The 23,259-nt window shown below is 38.9% G+C and overlaps 1 protein-coding gene across 2 annotated transcripts in view; it reads right to left on the bottom strand.

The window, feature by feature from the left end:
- The window catches only part of banp (BTG3 associated nuclear protein), a 128,321-nt gene that overhangs the window by 74,620 nt on the left and 30,442 nt on the right, over window positions 1–23,259 (bottom strand). For both annotated transcript variants that reach the window (XM_088614012.1, XM_088614013.1), the window contains exon 7: window positions 7,586–7,825. In XM_088614012.1, the coding sequence (XP_088470138.1) occupies window positions 7,586–7,825 (240 nt within the window). The remainder of the gene's footprint in view (window positions 1–7,585; window positions 7,826–23,259) is intronic.

Consider the following 23,259-nt stretch of genomic DNA (forward strand, 5'->3'; position numbering starts at 1 on the left):
CCAATACAGGGTCGCTGGAAAATAAAGTTTCAAACGTCATAGTAACCAACCTACACTATAACGATAAATGTTAACCACCTAAAACATTTAAGAAAAAATCAATTACCAGTTGTCATATTATACATTAAGCGAAGTTTTGCGAGCCTTAAACTAATGTGAGACTGATGGGTGTATTTTACAAGTGAAAACATGAATAGCAAAACTACAGCTCGATCCATCCGATGATCTTCATCGACACACACTGCCAAGTTTCTGAAACCAGGATTAGTGTTCCCCTTATTTGACCTCTGTGTGGTCTCAATAGATTCAAAATGATTTGGGTTTACTGGGCTATAGACCTACAGAGGTAAATCAAAGCACATCAAGCTCTTTCTCACCAGAAATAACTGTAAGAACAAAACAACACCTGTAGACCAACAATTTGGCACAGCCCCCTAAAATGCAAGATATCACCTAAAAAGACCCAAACTATGTCACTATAGCGGCCTTGAGATCTCTGTAAAACAAAATGGATTTTACAACTGGGGATTAAGAAGTGATGCACAATTTCCAGAGACATTTATATCATCCTCATAATTTACTGTCACTGTGATAAAGACTGGCTCGTTTGAGAGTTTGTAATGTCTTACAGAGGAGCCAAAGTAAACCTACAAGCACACTGCTGGGCAGAGCAGTACTACAAAATAAGAAGAAACACTTTCAACATATTCCATGTTAATATGAGCCATGTAACCAACGGAACGATTAAAGTTCTAGAAAAATGTCTAAACGTAAAAAACCTAAGGAGCAAAATATATGGGACAATGTTAAACTATAAAGTTGCACTTCATACACTGAAAACAGCTTAACTGGAAGGAAGAGATTCTATGATCTGCATTCTGTTCATTTCAGCTCCATTTCAAGACAATATTTTTTAAAAGAAAATTTGATAAAACAGCTAAATGTAACACTGATCCTTTATTCCAAAGTGTTGTCATTCAATTACACTTGTTAATCACACAAGACTTTGGAACACTTCAAAATCTGGAATTTGTTTTCCACCTGCGGTGACTGCATAGCATACCATGATCCATCAAGACTCCATTTTTTGTAATAACTGAACTGAAGGAAAGTGAGGAAAAGGCATGGTCCAAAAGTCATTTTGGAACTAAGTCAGAAAAAGATAAATAGCAAATGTACTGAGCTGTGTTGCCCTGGATGACTATCCTGCCCATTTACTGGCAGCATTCTAGCAATTGTAAACCTTCACTTCGGAAATCTCAACTATTAATCTGTTATATTTTCTACCCAACTGAACACTGAAGTCTGGTTATTATTAAAAGACAGGTATCACATAGAATTATTATGAGAAATTCTAAACTCCTCACACCACCACATCTAAGAAACCTATTGATCACTAACCAAGTATACTGAAGCTGCTAAGCATAAATGACAATGTGCTCTAAATAACATGAACACGAACATGCGAACAATAAGACATAAGCCTGCTCTTCTTTATGAAAACACCTAAACAATAGATGTCTTTATAAGGGACGCCTGCTACAAGAAGTAAGAATAAACAGCTAAGAGTGCAGGAGGAAATGCTTTAGATAAACAAAGGGGTATTATGTCCATTTTCATTATACTGTACATGTAGATATTTCCAATGCACGTAGCTTGTTGATATGTTTAAGTGTGAGTTCCAGGACTAATCGCAAAAACTATAAATATTTTTGTAGGCTGATTCTCAAAAGTACTAGTTTGGACTCCTAACAGAATAGTAGAATGTAAATGAATAAATGCAGTATCTTTGCAGACTGTGTTGCTCCATCAGAAAGTGCAGCCTCTTCAATTCGTCTCATTACAGCTCATTGGAGAGCACTACAGTAGATAACACCGTGCTGTGAGAACAGCCTTGTTTGGCTGCAATAGAGATTTCCAAATAACACTGTGCTACACTGTAGCCATAGCTATGCAGCACAATGACACAGAACATTTTCTTGTTGTGAGTATATTCTCATTCTGTGTCTAGAAATGTTTTTTCCTGTTTCTTTTTTACTTTTTGTAGAAATTGTTGCCAGCATTAAGTATCTGTGCCTTGTAGCTAAAACAAGGTTATTCACTAATATATTAAATGCAATAAAATGCTATCTATTCAACTATACTTATTCTTATTAAATATACTTATTACTACACTTATTACTTCTAAAATAGCATATTATAAAATATATATAGGGTGCTATATCAACAGCGATGTCTACAACTGTGCATTAAAACATGCAGTACCAGAACAATGTGACATTATTGACATAAAATGTCTGTTCTTGGAGCTTACAATTGGGTGTAATACACAATTAATAATCATACATGTACATAAACGGATTAGTATTAATAAACTTGAAGAAAGGGTTTATTTTGTGCAAAGTGTGATAGGGCAGCACATTCAGATGAGTTGTTAGGTTGTTTGAACTACACTGCCCAGAGTACTGTAGAGAATGACCTGTCATCCTTAGTCGCACAAATTATGGTTTTGAATTCTTGGTTGTTAGAACGACAGGCACCAAAGCTATTACATTTGCCTAGCTCACAGAGTTGTCTCCGTTTTGTTTGTGTTGCCCAATCAGCATCATTCTGGCCTTTCCTGTTGAAAAGTACTGGCTATTTATCTAGGCACAGGCACACTTGGTGTTACATCCGGTATGAACAGGGCTTGACAACCAGTGAAAATCCAGCAGCCAGGCTGGTGGATGACTGATGAAGACTGGTCCTGTAGTAGCAGGTTAGCGAGGGCTGAATTAATTGCTCTGACACTAGATTAAAGCCAGAGACACTCACAGGAAATTGATATTCCCTATAAAGCACGATCAACTAGTAAAGATGATTTTATTAATTTCCTCTCTTTAAAAACTATATGCACTTATTTCTGATCTAATCAGTTGCCTGATTAAATCCTTTCTGCCTGACACTTGAACTTGTTAACAATGACGCATCCTGACATGTTATTTACATTCTGTCAATTGTTTCTTTAACCGTTTAGTCCTCTATGCAACTTTAGTGTACTTTTCTTGGCTTAGTTGTGATTGTGAATAACAATTTGTTTTCGTCTGACTTTATCTGGTTCAATAAAAGAATATACTTTAAACATGTGAAGCTGTGTCCACATATTACACAAAGACTAAGACTAAAACAAGGTATGTAGCAAAAAAGGGTTTATATTTCTTTTATCAAGCCATTAAAATCATCTCAAATTCTCTTCCACTTTCTTCACACTATCAGTGATATTTGAGGTCCGCATGGAGACGACAGATGAAAAAAATAAAGGTTAAATGATGTTAAAAACTGGTGAGAGGATGAGGCAAAAGAGTGGATTCCAATTTAACACCCTGTACCACCCAACTAACATATTTCTTCCAAAGGGAAGACAGCATATGAATAGACTGAGATTTGTAAAAAATAAAATAAAAGGGGGAAAACAAGAAAAAAAAATAGCCGTAGAGAACTCCAAAATAAACCATAGACATCCGCTGCTAATTTAGATATCAGGACATGGTTTGGTTAATTCCATGTTATTTTAACCGTTCAATGAGTTCTGTCGCTGGAAACATGAAATTACTACCTCTGTTTATTTCGTTTGTGCCTAATTTTCAAGCCAAGCAATTCCTTAGCAATAAATTTCGTTTTTTTAAGAAAGCTTGTCTTAACTGAACTCCAACCTGTTGATATTGGCACAGAGAACAGGTGAGCTGTACAGTGTATTTACACAGGAACGGCAGGACTGACAGTGTCAGTCACAGTAGATTAATCTGTTCTGCTGGGGTGGGGGTGCTGTCTTTATCTGGGCATGAAATATTCACCTTGGTACAGCGTTCCACGTGAAAACATTATCATAATTTATCATCATATGCCTGTAAAGCATCTCTAAATTAATAAAAAAACCTACATTCATTCAAAAACAGACTTTTATATTTTAGATCTCCGCCAAAAGAAGATTCAGTTTGCTGATGGTGGTTCCATTGAAATAAAGCTAATTTTCAACATCTGTATCTGGAAAAAAACAGTATGTCAATTTTGACAGGAAAGATATTCAAAAGCTTTAATTAGTCATGATTTTTAGTTTTTTTTTTGTTTCCATTAACTAGAATGAATTCAAGAATTCATAATAATTCCAGTTTACATTTATTTTTCTCAATTCACAAAAATGGTGAAATGGACACTATGTAACACTAGGGCTGTACCTTTTGAATATTAAATCATAAGCCCATCATGAACATGCAATATTTTTTGTGTCTTATATGAAGCTCTAACAACAAATTCACATACATGAGCACTATGCACAACACAGAGTGAGTAGAGCTCACCTCTGAAATAAATTATAAAAAGAAACTTCAGATAGGATCTAGATGATAAGTGGCATGGTGGCACAGTGGTTAGCACAGCTGTCTCCTGGGACATTTTGTGTTCCCCCTCGTTCATGTAGGTTTCCTCTGGGTGCTCCGGTTTCCTCCCACAGTCGAAAGACATAATAGTAGGCTAATTAGCTAACTGGCAAGTGTGTGCATGTCTGCCTGGAGATGGACTACCGTCCTGTCCGGGGTGCATCCTAAATTCACGCGCTGATTTCCAGGAGAGACTCTGGCACCCCTGGATTCGGTAAAGTGGTTAGAAAATGGATGGATGGCTTCAATAATTTCTACTGAAAAATCATGCTGAAATTAGGGGATTTACTGTGAAAAATCTTTGTTTCAGCGTCCTTCCAGCACTGTTCTAATAAATGTAGGGTAACTGTTTCGGCCAGAGTTCCCAGTTCCCAGAGATTAACCACAAACTTAAGAAACAGCTTTGATTCGTTTGGGGCAGTTTTGCATAAAAACATGTGACAGAAACAAATTTCCATCTCATTCAGTCACATTTAAATCCACAGTCACCACATATAGTAATTCTAGCACCTTTTCAGCATTCAAGAATAACTTAAGAACGTTAGAATTCAGGAACAAACCAAACCCCCTTTTTGCAAAGCAGCCTTTCACGGCCATTCTGTTTATGTTTTTTTTTTCCTGTTACTAGGAGGCCAGCTTTCTCACCATCTGACCAGTTCTTGCAAAAAAAAAAAATCCAGTTTTTGACAAATCCCTTCAGTCTGTTGCATAAAAGTTTCCTTTATAAATTGCCCTTGCCATGCAGAGCATTTTCTGGATACTGATCTAATCAGAGGCGACAGACCAAATAATAGAGGCTCTGTCTCTTTAAGAAACAGGAGGCTGTCTATCGCGATGCACCGTTACCTAACTCACTATCCCTCTTTCTGCGGACGACCAGCAGGAATCCTTCTGCCTGGCAACACCCAGCTAAAGCCAAAGCAAACACCCTTGTGAGTCAACAACCAGCTTTCAGTCCTTCCCCTAGAAGCCTGTGGGTTTGGACGCAATAGGTGGCTCAAGAATATGGACAGGGCATCAATACATTTACAGTTTTCCGACGACTGTTATTTCAGGCATCTCTGGCTAAATGCAGTTCCATCCCCAACACTTTTCGACAGCATTTGAAATTGCCTGCGGGTCTCACGTAGGCCCCTGCAGTGATCACAGCTAATACTCTGCTCGTCACGGGGTGGAGAAGAAATTTATCGGAGCCAAATAAGGACTGGAAATTTTTACTTTTTGCTCTCATACTTGCCTCAGCCGGGAATATAAATGTATCTGTCACCACCAGTGTTTTCAACAAACTACCATCAGTCATCCAGTTACAGACTAGGTTCATTCAGGTTCATTCAGTTGTTCTGGAGAGGATCTGAAATGCAGCTGAAAGATAAAGTCCTTCTCAAGCCTACACACACCCCAGTATCTATAACATTAAGAGGGCTTAAGAGTACAAGACATTGTCTTGTTCCACCTCTGATTTTAACTCCCAAATCTTGGAAACCGTTTTGTACAACTGTTAACAAGAACAGTACTGTTCAAAAACAGTGTGTGAGTAAGGTCCAATTAGAATCCTAATGCAGCACAAACACAGGTTTAAAAAAACGATATCCACCCAGTTTCAAAACAGCTTAGTCCAATAAAGTTTAGGAGTGAGATTGAATAAAATGAAAGACTTACATGTCATGCATTTAAAGGGGAACACGTTTTTTCAGCAACAGAACTTCAATTTCTGTTCAAATTGTACCAGCGTGCTCAAATTCTACTTTAAAGATCACATATTTGATACCACAGGTATTTCAGAGTGGTAAATGCAAGTTTGTATTTTGAACACCAGGACGAAGGTGTCTGTTTTCTTAGGGGTATTTGTCAAATGTCAAAAATGAGCATTTCACACAACTTGTGTAGAGCCTTTTGGTTGTATCTGATTTCTCTGCGCCAGGACATGAATATGGGAAACTGACACCAGCTTGCAATATTAGGAAACCTCCTCATATGATTTCAAGTGCAGACAAATGAAAGGAAATGATAATGAAACTTAAATGGGTAACAACAAGATGCCTAACTCAAATGTAAAATTAACAAGAAAGACACATCCAGAGAAAACATAACAACATTAGACATATTCACATATCCATAGGAAAGGGAATATGTCCCAGGTAGACTACAACTGATGACAGAACCAGCTGCTCATGTTTTGTTTTGAGCTGAGTAAATCCTGTAAATAGCAATAACCTGCATTCAATCTGCCAGAATTATGCACGCTTTTTTCAACCCAGATGCAGACAGAGAAGGACTTGGAAGTCACCACTATATCAGTAATCAACGGGTGGTGACAACAGGCAAGAGAGACCATTATCTTTGATTACTTAACACAGCTAAGAGGAAAAGTATTTTTGTTCCAACTTACAGTATACAGTATGTAACAAAGGCCTGCTTGTCTGCACTGTAACAAATTAATTTTTCTAACACGGTCAGAGCATTTGCTGTCTCTTTTAATTAGGCAGTGCCCTTTAAACTAACATGCAGTTAGGTCTGTCAGTCCATCTGCACTCAGCATACATGTTACTTGATAACAAGAGTAAATCTTTCATGAATAATGGAATGGTTTCTTTGATTGCCTTTGATTTATTTTACTGTTTATTAATTCAGGAATGAAAGAGTTTGCCTTTGCTTATTAGTATCAATTTCTTCATGATTTAAGAGAAACTTAAATAAACTGCCAATGCCAATGTTTATTGGAGGCTGGGGCACACAGAAAACAGTGTACATAATTCGGGCAGGAGAATATAAATCTGTTAGCAGAAATGCTTCCTGAAAAATGAGGAACACGGCAGTACACCCAAATGAGACCTTTACCCGTTTATTCAGAGAGATGCTTTCTGAGGGACAACCCTTAAAACGAATGAATAGCTGTAAGAGCCTGTATCCATTAATCTCTCTGGGAAGAAATGAAAAGCAATGATACGGAAAGGCAACAAAGCACTTCTTCATCAAGGTTGCTTCATTCATTAATCCAATTGTGTGTAAACAGGTTTAAGTTCCGCAGTTCTGCACACGAGCTGTGTAAAAGGGGCAATCTAACCAGGGACACACGGGGAGATGGACTGAGCTCCACTCTTTGCGATCAGACAGGATAGCAATGCGATCCGCTCCGCAGCCTCCCCGACTGGAAAGCGCGCAGGACTTACATCGGATGCCGTAGATCATGAGGGGATCCAGCTGCTTCTTGCCGTGCTTGCCCTGGCCAGAGAGGTTGGAGATGGCCTGGACCTCCCGGTGGAAGAGGTAGTCCAGCAGGGTCAGGGCCATCTTCTCCGCGGTGCGGCAGTTGGTGCTGATGTGCAGCATGTCGTTGGACGAGATGGGGCAGCGGACGCGCATCTCCGGGTTGTTCTCGTCTCCCAGCCACGTGCCGTTGGGATAGTCTTCTGCAACAAGCAACAAGCGTGACGAAACATTAGGAGACAGTGGGGAGAACAAGAATGCAGTGACGTTAAAGGGGACCGTCCTCTTCGTTTTGTCATTTTCCTTTACATTCCCTCCTCCACGGTAAGTTGTCGCAGATCAGTGATACGTCCAGTACGCTGGGTAGATATATGCTGCACGAATACATTGTTCGGAAATGGGAAAATCAGTCATCTATACACCATGAAATCCATAGTGCTCTGCAGGAGAATGAACATCAACAGGACAAGACAAGCACGTCACACTGAGATGCCCAGTAAATGATATGGATTACTTTTGCACGCTATGATAGTAGTTGACTCAAGCTCACTCAAACCTTGGGCAACTGGCAGTGACAATGAACCAGGAATACAGCAGAACTGCAGTTTGCAGAACATTCTGTTCTCATTTTGGACATCAGGCATGTCAGACAATAGTGAAGGTGCCACCTGATTCTCTGAGGCTACTGTAGTCCTTCATAAATGTGAATGTCTTACAAACTCCATTCTTGCACATATCTCTATGGTGTCCTGAATGTGGCCTATCCCTGCCTGAAAAGAAAGCAGGATGGATTACACAGCTTTCTTATATAATTTCTTGCTGCAGGAAGAGAAATAAGGGGTGACAAAAGTGAAATCTAAATGCATTTGGATCTTCATTTGGAAACATCAGAGCCAGTGCCCTCTATGATAAGCATTGACACTGATCACTACTTAAGGTCCAGGCCCAGGGTCTGGATAGTGGTTTTAATTTAAGCAATGTGGTTTTCCGTTCTATAAATGTACTGTGTATATGATGGGCAAATTCAAAATACCGTAAAATCATAACCCTTTATTGCAATTCAATGTGCTTTTTCTTTCTATACTCCTTAAAACTTTGCTTCCAAAATAAGTTTCAGATTCAGACAAATGTGATGATGGCTGAGGACAGATCTATTTCAATTAACTCAACTTTCTGTATTACACGCAAATTTAATAATAGTTCTCTGAAAAAGCTGGAGGCTCTGAAGATAATGCACTGACTTTCACCCATTTAAGAACCCTTGAATGAAAATCAATTAAAGATTTTTAGGAAACTCAATTCTGTTGATAACAATGCCAAGTGTAAAATGAAGAGGCGCTGTGGGCTTTTTACATATGAGCACAGCGAGCGGTCAGCCAGCAATACGTCTTCAAAAGCCCATTGTTTGTGAAGCAAAAATAAATTTAACTGTTGAAGTGAAAACTATAAAATGTCCCTGTCTGCAGGACAATTATTGTTTCACTCCAGGACTCAAAATGATTCATGTACAACTAAGGCTTTTTTTCTGGATTGTGCATGTCCTGTGATTGACATTTAGATATCATGATCTTGTATGCTGTAACAGAACCTTCTGCTATGACATGTTAGATGAAAGAAAGGGTACTGCCTTCATGGAAACAATCCAGAGGTAGATTATATAAGGAAAGATTAGAAGAAATTAATCTCTTTAGCCTGGAACGTATTCCGCTTCTGGGAGATGAGTGACGCATTTCTAAAACAACCATAATAATTGGACCTCAATGCAAATGGAAATTAAGTTAGATGTAGGTATGGGAAAAGGAGTCAATTCCTTCTACACAAAGCAGTTTGGGAGGACATTGCCAAAGTGTTCTATGGCAATCAGCTTGCCTGCCACCCGCCATTTTAGTTTGAATAAGCCTTCTCTTGTTTGTTAACTTAATTATACTAAAATTGCAGAATGAACAGTACTTCTGCCTTTGAAAAGTTCAGTCTTGCCATTTAGTTTAGTTCTAAAATCTGTTAAGTTCTGATTCCTAAAATGAGAACAGAAGAGCTAAGATTTTACATTATTAAGGTTATTAATTAAAATCCTTTTGATCTGTTGGTTTCAGCTGACCCTTCCTCCTCACAGCACTTCTGTATATGAAGGACAGCTCTCAATAACACTCGTAATCATGTTCATCCCAAAATAATGCTACCGACAAAGCCCCAATATCAAAGAGAAATGTATAGTAAATAGATTTTTCAATAATCCACTGTAACATGCAACCTGCAATGTCTTCAATGACCATAGAATTTAAACAGATGTTGAGAAAATGGTGACTTATCTTTTAAAGTCTAAGCATGTTTATAGGCCATTCTGCCCAAAGACCTCATTCTATGCTCTATAATTCCAGCCGTAAAACTGGATGAACTGCAACCATCCCTTTCAAACTATGAAATCCTGAGCTGGAGGATGCCCAGACCATGGTGACAGACAGGAGAAAACTCAAGCTTCTGCCAAAATCCTACACAAACACCCAGAGAACATGCATACTCCACAGAGTTATGTGCTCCGGGAGAGAACTGGAGCCACAGTGTAACTGTGTTTGAAACTGTTTACTGTTTTCTTTTATTTTAGGATATAGAGTGGAACAATTGAAAGACAATTCACATAACCTTTCAAAATAGGTCTCCAACATATCCATTCTTGTCATTCTGAATTACATTCTAATCTAACTCACAACAGGCTGGATGTATATTTTAAAGTGCTATAATGTTAGGCATTTGAAATAAGTTTAAATACAAATCAGAATACACTTACAGTGAATATATTTCACTTTAATTTTGTGGATGCTTTTAAGTATTGCTTTACATCTAATATTTATCTTACATTAGAGATTTATTGCTGATGCAGATACCCGATATAGATATGTTGCAACTTATGAAATTCCATTCAAATGAGTAAGGATGTTTTCAAAAATCAAAAGCACTTTCCCTGGTCGGGAAAAAAAAACAACTGCATTCTTTCAACAACTTTCTGTACATTTTACACCGGATCAGCGTGGACATTCGCTTACATGTTTACATGCCTAACAGAATGAACAGCCCCTCTCATGTTATAACATTTTTTTAAGTTCACCGGCTATTGTACTGAAATAGGACATGTATTTTCAGAAATATCAGGATAACCAATTGCAAATTCATTCCCATTGGTAAAGCAATGGGATCCATGTCAGTATAATAACTCTGCAGTTCCCTGAATGCCCTGCAGTGAGAGAGATAATGGACCACTGGCCTCGGTTTAAAGGAAATCAGCTCAGGTTTTCTGTAAATTTCAACCTGATGCAATGTATAACAGCATTGTTTGCTCACTCTAGAATGCAGGCAAATTTTAATTTGATATTTTATTAATAAAATGTGTCAACCCAATACAGTTTTAAAGCCTTTTACTCATAGTCCAGAGTTAGATTATAATAGCAAATCAATGGAGATGTTTTGTTTTTTATTTTACCAGGGATCTTTGCTGTTATATGGTCTATTTCGAAGTATTTTTCTAACAGTAAAGAAAAATTCCCCTATATCTTGGTTTTCATTTTCACTGAAACCCACGCAATGTCTTCTATCAAAGTGTTTTCAGCTTTGTTGCATGTAATGCATTGCCCACACTAGGGTTACTAAGAAGGTTCTGATGGGCCTGACCAAAAGCTAACATAATATAATGATGACATTTGAAAGAAAATATAAGGGTCCCTGTCTGATGTAATGTTACATCCGGATGTAATGTGACATTACCACACAATTTCAGCTGACTGCATCATACAGACAGCATCATGAATCACAGCTTGAAAGCTAAAGAAAAGAGACATAAGCTGACATTGTTCAAGGGTCTTTAGGGTCACCATTGCGATGAGGGAGAGGAGATCAGGAACATGGGGATGAAAACTGATGACATCCCATTGTGCGATTCTGCTGCTGCTGTTTTGTATGTGGGATTAATATAAAATAAAAACTGTCAACCATGAGAAAAAGTTTACCAGTGGGATGTCACGACCCGAAACCATGGCAAAAGTCAAATGTTCAGCAACGCTTCTGTAGAGCCGGAAAACAAAGAGAGTGACTCATTTGGCCCCCGTGTTACAAGCAGGAAATGTTGCAATCCAATCAATGTGAGGGTTAAACATCAGGAACTTAAAGGCTGTCTGAGGGGAAAAAAACAGCTGTCTGCCTCAATATAAGGTCTTGTGAGAGATTTATATCAACTCATTGCTTTCTGCGAACACTGGCTTTTGTTACATTTAGGAATTGGAATTTGGTTCAATGTGCAATATTAACAAGGAAGGACTAATGACAGACGAATGGATTGTATAGGGGAGGAAAAAATACAGAAAATTATTTTCTTCACCCGGCTTATGCCCGCTTATGATAAAGTCTTGGCCCCAAGGTTTGAAGCAAAGCTGCTTCAGTGATCCCTCCTTGAGAGCTGGCTTCACTTCAAAGCCTTAGCTTCACATTTCAAGATGTGGCTACTGAAGTACACACGAAACAGCACCTTCATGGAAAAATGAAAAAATAAATATATTAAACTTTTATAAAGACCAGAACTCAGACCTTCTTTTTTTGATGAAACTACCACCCTGCTCTCCCCCCATGACGGTTTACCTATTCTTGGGATTACAAATAACTCTAACTCAAAGCCAAAAATGTCAGCCAAATGGTTTAACTCCACCGTCTTTCCTGGTTTGCTAGAAAGCTGGATGCAAAATGAAATATTTCCTGGTGCATATTTCAGCACGGAAGCCTTATAGTTCCAGGCGATGAAAGAGATCAAGAGATAAAAAGAGGACGTTTTAAAACAATCTCATATTCTTTGCAGAAAGTACAGCCTGAAGAACTGTATGAGAAGGGCATTCAGACCACTAACCCTTTAAAAGAAAGAGCTGCAGTAAGATGTTTTTGTGCACTCTAGTGACACAGTGGTAAAGAGCTTAGCACCACTGTCTCATAGCTCCAGGGCCCTGGGTTTGATTGCATCGTGAGGTGCCTGTCTGTGTGGAGTTTGCATGTTCTCTTCAAGCTTAGATGGAATTTCCCATAATATGGTGTGCTCCAGTTTCCTCCCACTTCCCAAATACAGATGGGTTAGGTTTGATTGGTTACTCTAAATCACACCTTTCCTAGGATGGAGGGGTACGTTCAGAGTACTTCTGATACTGGGTCCTCCTGGGGCTACAGAGGAACAGAACAGGGTCAGCATGATGGGCTTAATGGCCTCCCCTGGTGATCATTCATTCTGCTATTTACACCCCTGCATTTGATTTCTTTTTCCGAAATACTGTTTATAAAATGACATGCTGTCATTTTCAGGTCCTGTGAGATAACTTTAAGTTGGATTCTGTGCCAGCTTCAAATTAAGCTTGAACTCAGATCGGAATAGGTTTATCTTTCTGTCAATTAAAGCAATTTCAATTAACTCAACTTCCCATTAGTCAACTTGACAGGGTTGCCCCTCCATTACATAACGACTGATGAACACAGTAAGAATATGAAAAAATCGCCATTCCTCATCAGGTCAACCAAAAACAGGGCTTATGGTCTTGATTGCACAAAAAAACAGAATTGTTTTCTTATTCCAATAACAGAGTTTGCAAGTGACAATGAAAAAATATGACAGAAAACTGACTTTGAAGAGGACAGCTCACCAAACACAAAAGCATTAAAATTCTAGGAATTCTAGTTTCATTGGGGTTTATTCCTTTCCCAAGACTGTCTTCATTCAGGAGATACTGGTCGACTGACTCAAAAAAAGGTATCGCAAAATTACAGGCTTATCTGAATACTAAGTAAATGCAGATCCACTGAACCTTTTCAAATATAGTAAATTGATAGTAAGCAGCAAATAAAATAAGAACAGACATTAATTGTGTCCAAATCCAAATCACTTGCTATAAACAGTGTGTGGAGAGCCGACTTTCAATACCCTTATTCTCCTTTGCCTATTGCTCAACTGTAACCTTGAATCTGTAATCCTCTGGAGCACTCTCAGAAACACACAAAGGTTATTTATCCTGCATTGTAACAGAGTCAAATATTCTCTTAAAAGAAGAGTACCAAAGTCTGAATACTGTACTTTTGATGGGTTACAATGTCTTATACATCTGCACAGCTCTAAAAACATACATGTGTATTTCAGAAAACACGTAAAAAGATCACTTATTTTCTTCCTATTCCCAGACACACAGAAACTGCCCCAGGAGTCGAACAGTCACTATGGAGCCAACGGCAATCACTGTCAGTGCATTACATCTTTCGGAAAACCGTTTTGTATATTATTGTTAAACTTGCCACGAGGTCAAAGTTTACTTCTTCCGACGGTTTATTTATGAGGGATCCTTGTCCTTAGTACCTGGTTAACCGCTCATCTGTCACCTCCCTGGCTTTGATGCCTGTCTGTTTGACACTTTTTCCAGCCTCACTCTTCCTTCTTTGCTTGAAGCAACTTCACTTTTAATTGCGATTACAGGAACGGACATCACCCTTTGCGAAACAAGACACTGATTAGGTCAGGAAGACAGGAATGCACTTCCAATTAAAATTGCATCGGATCATCCGTCTGTTTATTTGATCGCTGACAATTTTAAACACTCCGTCTCGAGGACTTCTGCAGTGCCAGGCAAACACAGTGCAAACACTGAAGGTCTAGAAGGTTATTCAACAGAAATCATTTATTTTACAAAACAGCCTGTTGTCATGGCTGTATATGAGCTGCACCAGATATGTCACCTCACAATCCTGTAACACAGCAAAACGCACAATATTATGTAATACCATATTATGAGAAAGTTTGTCTTTCAGCAGTCAGCTCCAGACAATTTTGTAAATATTGCTGATTGCAGATGAAAGGCTATGGAAAACACCTCACTTCCACACACCCAAGTGTTTTTAAGAGCTAATCTGATTTTAAACAGTTGTGGCAGGCACAACTAGCCTTTAACGAGGCTGACGCGAAGCTTGCGCCTCCAACACAATCAAAAGCCCTCCACGCCATTAGCTTATGGCTCGCTTAAAGAACGAAGGTCATTAACGCATTTGTGCTCATACATCACAGCCGTGTAGAGCTGCAGTAGTCCAGACGTGTTTAAGAGTAAACATTATATAACTAAATAACGTGAGAAAAGCCACGAGACTTTTTTAGAATGTGCTTTTTCTCAATGTCAGACCTTTATTTAGGATTGGAGCAAATGTTGGAAATATCCAACTTCTTATGTGACGCCATGTGAGGACCATTCCTAATTTGACTTTTAACTCATCAGAACATTACGTACTGTACAGTATGAAAATCTCCATTTTGAGGTTGTCTATCATGAATATGTGTCAGATACTGCGGAGGCGAGATACAGTTCAGATAAGCTCTGTACTTTTTAAATACTAAGAGTCAACCTACCAGATATATCTTCTGATATATATTCTTTTATACATTTTCAGATACAACGTCTCACAACTTTCTTACCTACATCAGTGCTTCTCGTTTTCATATGTAAGGGTTCTATTCATTAAAACGTGTAGACCTGTATCAGAAACCAAAGCTCCCCGGGGTCTACAATGGCTGTCTCTGTCACGAATGCGTGAATCTCTTGCTTTGGTCTGGCATGGTGCGATGTTAGTGTTTGCAAACCAGCCCTAGTATGCTGCAGTGGAAAAGGAAATATGACTAGGAAGACGCCTTGAGACATTTTTTTTTTTGTGTGTATTCAGCTCACCACACTGTGCTGCTTGTTCTTATTTTAACCAGAACAGTTTGGCCCACAAATAAAAAAAAAACAAGCTTCGGTTAATTAACTCAAAGGGCTGTCGGCTCAATGAAATGCAGATTCTTTTCTTGCCATTTTAACATGTTTAATCAGTGATGCTGGAAAGAAAAACATTCTGCTGTTCTCGTCACTTGAAGCTTAGATGGCTACTCAGCCAATGGCAAAAACTAACTGTATTGCTTGTGTAAAGGTGGTAGGGTTGTTAAATTGAGAACAAATAAAGAAGGCAAATTCACTAATTTGCCGCCATGCTTCTTTTGTACTCCTGTTTTTCGTACAGCAAAGCAACTAGCACACATTGCACAGAATCTCACTGTAAATTAAGACTAAATTAAGGGCAGCACAGCGACACAGTGGTCAGCAGTGCTGGTGTTCCTGGGTTCAATTCCTGCCCTAGGCTGCTCTCTGCACGTGGACTGTATGTTCTCCCTGTGCTCCTGTGGGTTTCCTCCAGTTCAAGTACTTGCCAAGACAAGCCGTGGTTCCTTCACGGCTCTATATTAGAAAATGGATGGACGGGAGGAAAACCAATTAATCAGTTTCAGGAGTTTCTTTATTTCAATTGCAATAAGAATAGTTACAAACATGAGTGGGCCAGCTGGCCCCCCTAGCCTGTTAAATAATAATAATGATAATAATTGCTTACACTTATATAGCGCTTTTCTGGACACTCCACTCAGAGTTTCCCAGGAGGTCTCCCATCCAGGGATTGACCAGGCTCACACCTGCTTAGCTTCAGTGGGTTGCAAGTTGTGAGTTGCAGAGTGATATGACTGCTTGCTGTTTGATAGTTATTAGCTGGTGCAAGAATCTCATGCAGCCATTTATTGAAAAAAGTAAGGGAATCGGATTCAACAACATAGCTAGGTAGCTTATTCCTCACTTGCACAACCGTTAAATGCTGGCTAACCAAAAACAAAGCCAGTGTATGTTTCAAGTGCTAAACAAGGTAACTTCAAGAGTACTGTGGTAAACCCTGATCCCTTATGTGAACAATACTTTGAACGTATGGGCTTGAAAAGCTGAGAACTGAGCAATGGGAACAATATGCAATTCACACATTTCTTTTGTACCATTTTCCCAAGGGGAAAAAAAGTCCTAATATTCGCTCCAGGTCTTCAGAAACAGATGATTTTGTGTGGCCTCCAACACTGAGTCACCCCCTCTCCAAAACCAGGGTCAGGCTTCTTTTCACAAGCCACAAAAATATATTCGCCTGCTACAACTAATAAACTACAAACATACATTCAAATTTGAGGCCTGCTCTTTCTTTCCCCAAAGTACCATCGTGGCACGTCAATGTGCTGCTCTTCCAGAGGGCCGTGCTCCTGACTCTGACAGATGATTTATTATTATGTCTATGTGTTGCTTTAGCAGAGACTTGAGAAGTTCCACTGCTATCCTTCTGAAACAGAACACCTCCAAACAAATCAAGACATCGAAGAAGAAAAAGAAAATAAACTTCATGATCTTTGTTATTATAACCTCCCGTTCAAATGACAGCTGTTCAGAATCCTTCTGTAAAGACAGCCATCAACCAAAAGTAAGAAAAGGTAATACAGCTGCTACCTTGCTTTTATTTAATTTCTGTCTCCTTCTAGTTGTAAGTTGTGAGTTTAAGGCATCCAGGCTCCAAAAGGGCTGCAAGTTCTGACTACATCTACACTCTCAGCTGCAGTACTTAATTAAACCAATTATTTGAACAACTTAGTAGAGCTGCATGAAACAACTATTCATTTGTTCAAACTAAGCCCTGGTCCAAATCAACATTTCCTCCCACCCACCAATAATAAACTGATACGGGAAGGAGGTTTTTAGTCTGAAAATCTATTTTTTTTAGTTCTGCAACCCAAGGGAAATCACAGATGTAGAATGTATTTTTCAATTCTCAGGTGGATTGAAGTAAATTTGTGATCCAGGTCTAGGTTTTAATAGGAGAACTAATAAATGATTCACTGGAGAGAGTTGATTTACTGCACGTACTTATAATTAGTTCATTCTAATAGTACCATCATTTGAAATGCTAGCACGTTAAGCATCCTCTCCCTCCAGGTGAATTGTAATTCTTTCCCTTGTGGTCTCTCTTGAGCTTTAATTGTTTACTGCTTCACTCAGGTCATCCATTCCATACCAGTGGTCATTGTATTTCCCAACCAATTAAAAACGTCATGCTACTCTACAAGTCCGGCATCAGTTCCAGGTCCGTGGAACACAGTTGTACACAGAGACCTACAAAAGCTGTGGAGCTGCAGCTGACAAACGCCCAATGGCAGGGCTCTGCATTGCTCATTTCATGCAGGGCTTCCAAATCCTTGTCCTTGTGAACACAGTGTCTGTGACATTTCACCCTCCCTAGTAGAGCACTCAGATATGCAAGTTAATCCTTGAACCAATAAATCACTGGATTTGAATTTTTTCATTGTCACAATTAAGGGCTGAGCAACTGACATGTTATCTGGAATGAAAAACAGCAGACATGGGAATCACAGGAATGCAGATTAAAGAACCCTTTGAGGTTTCTAGGTTTGTATGTGTACACCAAGTTAAGAAACACTGCTCCTTGAACTGAATGAGCAGACAGCAGGGCAGGGCAACTACAGCTGCAAGAAAAAGTTTGTGAACCCTTTGGAATTACCTGGATTTCTGCATTGATTACTCATATAAATGTGGTCTGATCTGATACCGGAAATGTTTGGTGGAGGTTATTGCTGCTAAAGGAGGTTCTACCAGTTACTAAATACAAGGGTTCACATACTTTTTCCAACCTAGACTGTGAATGTTTGAACGATGTGATCAATACTGACAAGAAGAAGTACAATTGTTTGTGTGTTATTAGTTTAAGCAGATTGTGTTTGTCTATTATTGTGACTTAGTTAAAGATCAGACCACATTTTTATGAGTAATTAATGCAGAAATCCAGGTAATTCCAAAGGGTTCACAAACTTTTTCTTGCAACTGTACATGGTACAGTGGGTGCACAGCACTAAGCATTCAGCAAATTTAAAAATGCACTTTGTCTCAGAGTGTGAAGCTGATTTGCTTTGCTATATAGTCATCAAAGCTATGAGACCCTGCCATTTCTGGGAGTAACTAAACAAGCTCAACAAACCAGAATCTGGGATCTAAAATGAGGTCCTGAACCCGGGAACTTCAGTCCCTAGAACAGGACACGTCCTTAGACTGTGGTTCCAAAATGTGGGCCTGGACGGGCGCGGACTCATAATGTCTCATGAATATTCAGTTCTTTGCAAAATTCACGGTGCAATAATATGCCCTTAAGACCAGGTGTACCTCCTGTACACAACACAGTATTGATGTACTGAAAACAAGCAAGCAAGAAACCACACAGCAATAAATTGCAAGGAATCTTAACCCATTCGCATGCGATATGAAACCTGAAAACTGGATCATCAACCAATGAACCCCCCTCAGCTGAGGCCAGTGGAGACAGACTTCTTCCTTTTCCTGCTGCACGGCAACAAAGGTGGTGAGAAAGAAAGAGGGAGCAGAGTCACACTAGTCAGCCAAGACCCCGTCTGACCCTGTATTCCTGGCACGGCTGGAGTTTCTAGAATTGCACTCTTGATTGGAGTTTTTGTCCTTGATTCAGTTTAATCAGGTGCACTAAACAGCCCACAGCATGCCAGTGTAAAAAAATATGCCCTGCAATTACTGTAAGTGTTCCAGGCTACCTTCAATACAGAAGCCCCCTCGCAGCTGTTTGAGGGATGGAAAATAGCCTTTTTACTGATTTTATTCTATATGATTCCAAAACAGCAAGTGGCGGCAAACCTAAAACAATGCTTTTTACGTTTTTGGAAACTGCAGCACATCATGCTGGATGGTGTTTAAATCCCCTTGATTTCTCCGCTCGAGTTTCACCTTTCATTTCTAGCTGCCACTCCCTTCTTTCAGACTCGTGCCAAACCACAGCATGTGGCGGACATTCAAGCTAGCTAAATTTAGCAGCATGGAGAATTGTATGGAACAATGTCTTTTATGTCAGCTCTGATGCTGATATTTTAGCTTTACAGGACTGTTTAAGGAGTAGCCTGGAATTTGCAATCACTAAGTATTCCACATTCCTAATTATACCCAATCCAGTAGGGTGAAACACAGTGCCTATTGCCTTCATGCAGGACTGCCTATGTTCTGCATTATCAAGATGTGATTTTGAGCCCTTTACTTTAAAAACCACCTGTTGTTTGCAAAATGATTACTGTTCTTGACACTACATTTGTTTACAAAAATATTTAGATTTTCATTTGAAGTGTAATGCTTTTAATACACAATAGACTTATGGAAGAAATGCATAATTGTTTTGAATAACAGCTTGGTTAAGTTTGAACAAATCTGACCGAATGCTAACCCGCAGTGGAGTGACTGTCAGTTTTTCTTGTCATATGTTGGCACAGAAAAGCTTGTATTTGCCACTTAGCCTTATAATTGCTAGGAAAAGATGTTTCAATTAGGTTAAAAAAGTACAACACAGTAAACAGGAAAACACATAGCACTAATCTCTGTCTCATACTTTCTCTTACCATGCAGTCCTCACCACTGCATCATCCCTGGCCAACATTCCTGAACCTGCTCAGAGCTCACCTGCTTGAAATTCTTTTATACTGTGCACAATTCTATCCCATTCTGCCCCCATCTGACTTACACCATATACAAGAATGGAAATGCATTACATTTACATCAGTAAATACAGGTCACCTGGGATAAAGGCCTGAGTTAAGTATATTCAAACAAAGACAGCACAAAATAGAAACAGTCTGACTTCAGTTCCTGCAAAAAGAAGTGTGTCTTTATCTGTGACCACAATGATAGACTACAATGAATTCTTTAGATCTGCAACTTTAAGGGTTCCAAAAAATTATGTTTTCTTTCACCAAGGTCCCCTCGGGGAGTCTCACTACCAGAGAATTAAGTAGAAGGAGGCTGTCCACACCTTTAAATCTAACTATAAAATAACTTTTCGTAGAAGGCTTGCATTATCGTCAAAACAACAATGATTAAAAAGGCCTAGATATGGTACACATTCATTCATTCATACACAGAGAAGTATCTCACATTTTAATTCCTGTCAACATACTTTTGAAATGTCAACAGATTATTAGCATAATGCATAACTGGATGACATGCAGTTATGTATATAGCACAGGTGCTCATAAAGTGGTTTGATATGACTCAAGCTTGAATATCAGTCACCCATATTACTTATTCAGAGCACTTGGAATGTTGTATAATACTAAATTAAATGGGCTGAACAGTACACATGATAACTCATTTTAGTCATGCATCACAAAGAACACCAAATATAGGAAACTACTGCAGGAAAATTTTAAACACATATTATAAGGTTAACTGGCAAATAAGCAGGAATTTAAAATAAAAAATAAAAAGAAAGGTAATTTTCAGCTTGGTGAAATAACTATGACCTTAATGCTTCTGGGATGCTATGTCTTAGGTCGAATACTACAGCAGAAAGCAGCATTCCTTCACCTCAGTCACCAAAAGGTTTTCCAAATTCCTCTTCCCACAACCGATTAATCTTTTCAACAAATTAATCCGTTTTAAGACCAGAGGATTTGCATGCCTTTTACATGCAAAGCTGCTAAATCACTTTCCAACTCTAACATCTGTAACATCTGTAGCAACAAATACTGCTACATGAGAACCCCACCTGAGTTCAGAAATGTGGAAAAGCTGTATATAACTTACCCATAGACTGGCAAAGCCAAAACATATATTCTAATTTGCCATTTTCACTATCACTGAACCGGAGAAAAAAAAAATCTTACATTATTATTACATTTTTTGTTTACAATGATCTTTTTTTCTTCTTACCTTTTGATATCCATTTATACTGAGCTTGCTAAAACAATCTGGGTAAAATAACCAACTTTAGCATAGAATTTAAATTACCATTTAAATCGAGGGATGTTATGTCATATTTATATAACACATTAGTAAGACTTCATTTAGAATAACCCTGACTCTTTATTAAGTGGGTCACCGAGTCAGAAAAAAAGACATTGTTAATCTGGAATCAGTCCAGAGAAAAAAAGAATGTCCTACACAGACAGGCTAAGAAAACATATGTTTTTAGTCTTGGACATAGAAAACTAAGAGGGGACCCAATTCAAATATTCAAAATCATGGAAAGCACAGACAAATTCAACTCATTGGACTTTTTCAGAATCACCCATGACTTGTGAGCAATGGGATACAACTGGAAACTGCAAGGAAGTCCATGAAAATGTGACAATAAGAGGTGCTTCTTTGCACAAAGACTTGTGAGGGTTTGGAACAAGCTTCTCTGCCATGTTGTTTAAGACGATACCCCGGATTCTGTCAGGAAAGAGATGGATGAGCTTGTCTGATCACTTACTGAGTAACCCCATGTCAGGTACTCTGCCATGGTGCTCAGTAAGATGTCTGCCATTCTTCCTTTACAGAGAGACCTTGCTGTCAGGGGGTGTAAAAAAACAACTTTCTTTTTGAGGCTTACTGACAGTTCTTAAGAGAGAGTTTTTTTATTGGATGAAAAGAAAAAGTGGTCCAAGTAAACCACAAAAACAATGAAAATGGGTGTGTAAATATATTCTGGAATCACTGCAAATATATTTTCTTAACCCAACTGTTGATTTTTTTCTTTCAAGACAACGACCCCTATCACCTAAAACCTACTTACCACCTAAGTTTTCAAGCTCAAGAACAGGAGATACTAATATACAATAAATAGCTCTGGGCAATTTAGTCTTGCAGATGTTTAAATCCGTATTATTCTCATAACACTCTGAACAAAGTGAGAATGTAACAGATAAAGATTTAATTGTCTCTGTAGACCACATGGCAAGATGTGCTCCAGCTTAATCTCCCTGATTTATTAGACATGTATGAAACGCAGCAATATTTAACAACATACAGCATGGTACAAAGTTCATGAAAATCCATATCTTGCTCAGGAATTCCTGAGCTTCATCGCCACACAGCTTGTGACTGCAGATGGATGATTAATGTTTCCATGCAATGAAATCTCAGACAGGTGGGTCTGCAGGCTTCACAGTAACAGGAAGCGCTGAAATGTTTTGAAAAGACCTTGAGCTCCCCCTAGCGTCAGATTTAAACACAAGAAGCCTCAAACAGATCAGTGGGACTAAGAGGCTGTTTCCATGACTTTTCCTTATCATTATATTCAAATTAATCACTATAATTAGTATTATTTTGATAAATGCTGCCTGTAAGAGTCACTCACAACTGCATAAGAACAGTAGGGTTTTATCTGAGCTACAGTAATATAAAACCAGTCTATGGTGTACGGTATTGAGTCGGGTGAAATCATTATCTATCCATTTTCTAACCACTAATTCAGGCCTTCGGAGGGGCCGAAGCATGTCCCAGCACACAACGGCAGCAAGGAGGGATACACACTGGATGGCAGGCCTGTCCACTGAAATCAAATTATGATCTGTAAACTTTTCACAGATGTGAATGATCTTCGAGCAGAACAGAAAAATGACTTCTTAAGAGAATGAGAACTGATCGAGCCAATGTTTTTTTGTCAAAGGGCTCATCTCGGTCACAACACTCACATCCTTGTAAACAGAAACAGCTTTGTCACCGTGACAGTTCCTGGGGCTGTGGCAACAGGCAGCCAGCTCTAAAATAACACAGACATCATCCCTGGACAGCCCCTGGGCTTTGAAAGACAAGTCATGGAGGTTAAAAAAGATGCCTTTGTACAAAAGCCTATATAACCAAGACCTAAGCTCATTCACATAAGTGAGAGAAAAGCCTCAGGGATACATTCTTCTGAAGGATACATCTTCTGATATTACTCTGGCAGGATCAGCATTGCT

The sequence above is a fragment of the Lepisosteus platostomus genome, chromosome 20 (genome assembly GCF_059453375.1).
Source record: "Lepisosteus platostomus isolate fLepPlt1 chromosome 20, fLepPlt1.hap1, whole genome shotgun sequence".
Taxonomy (NCBI): Eukaryota; Metazoa; Chordata; class Actinopteri; order Semionotiformes; family Lepisosteidae; genus Lepisosteus; species Lepisosteus platostomus.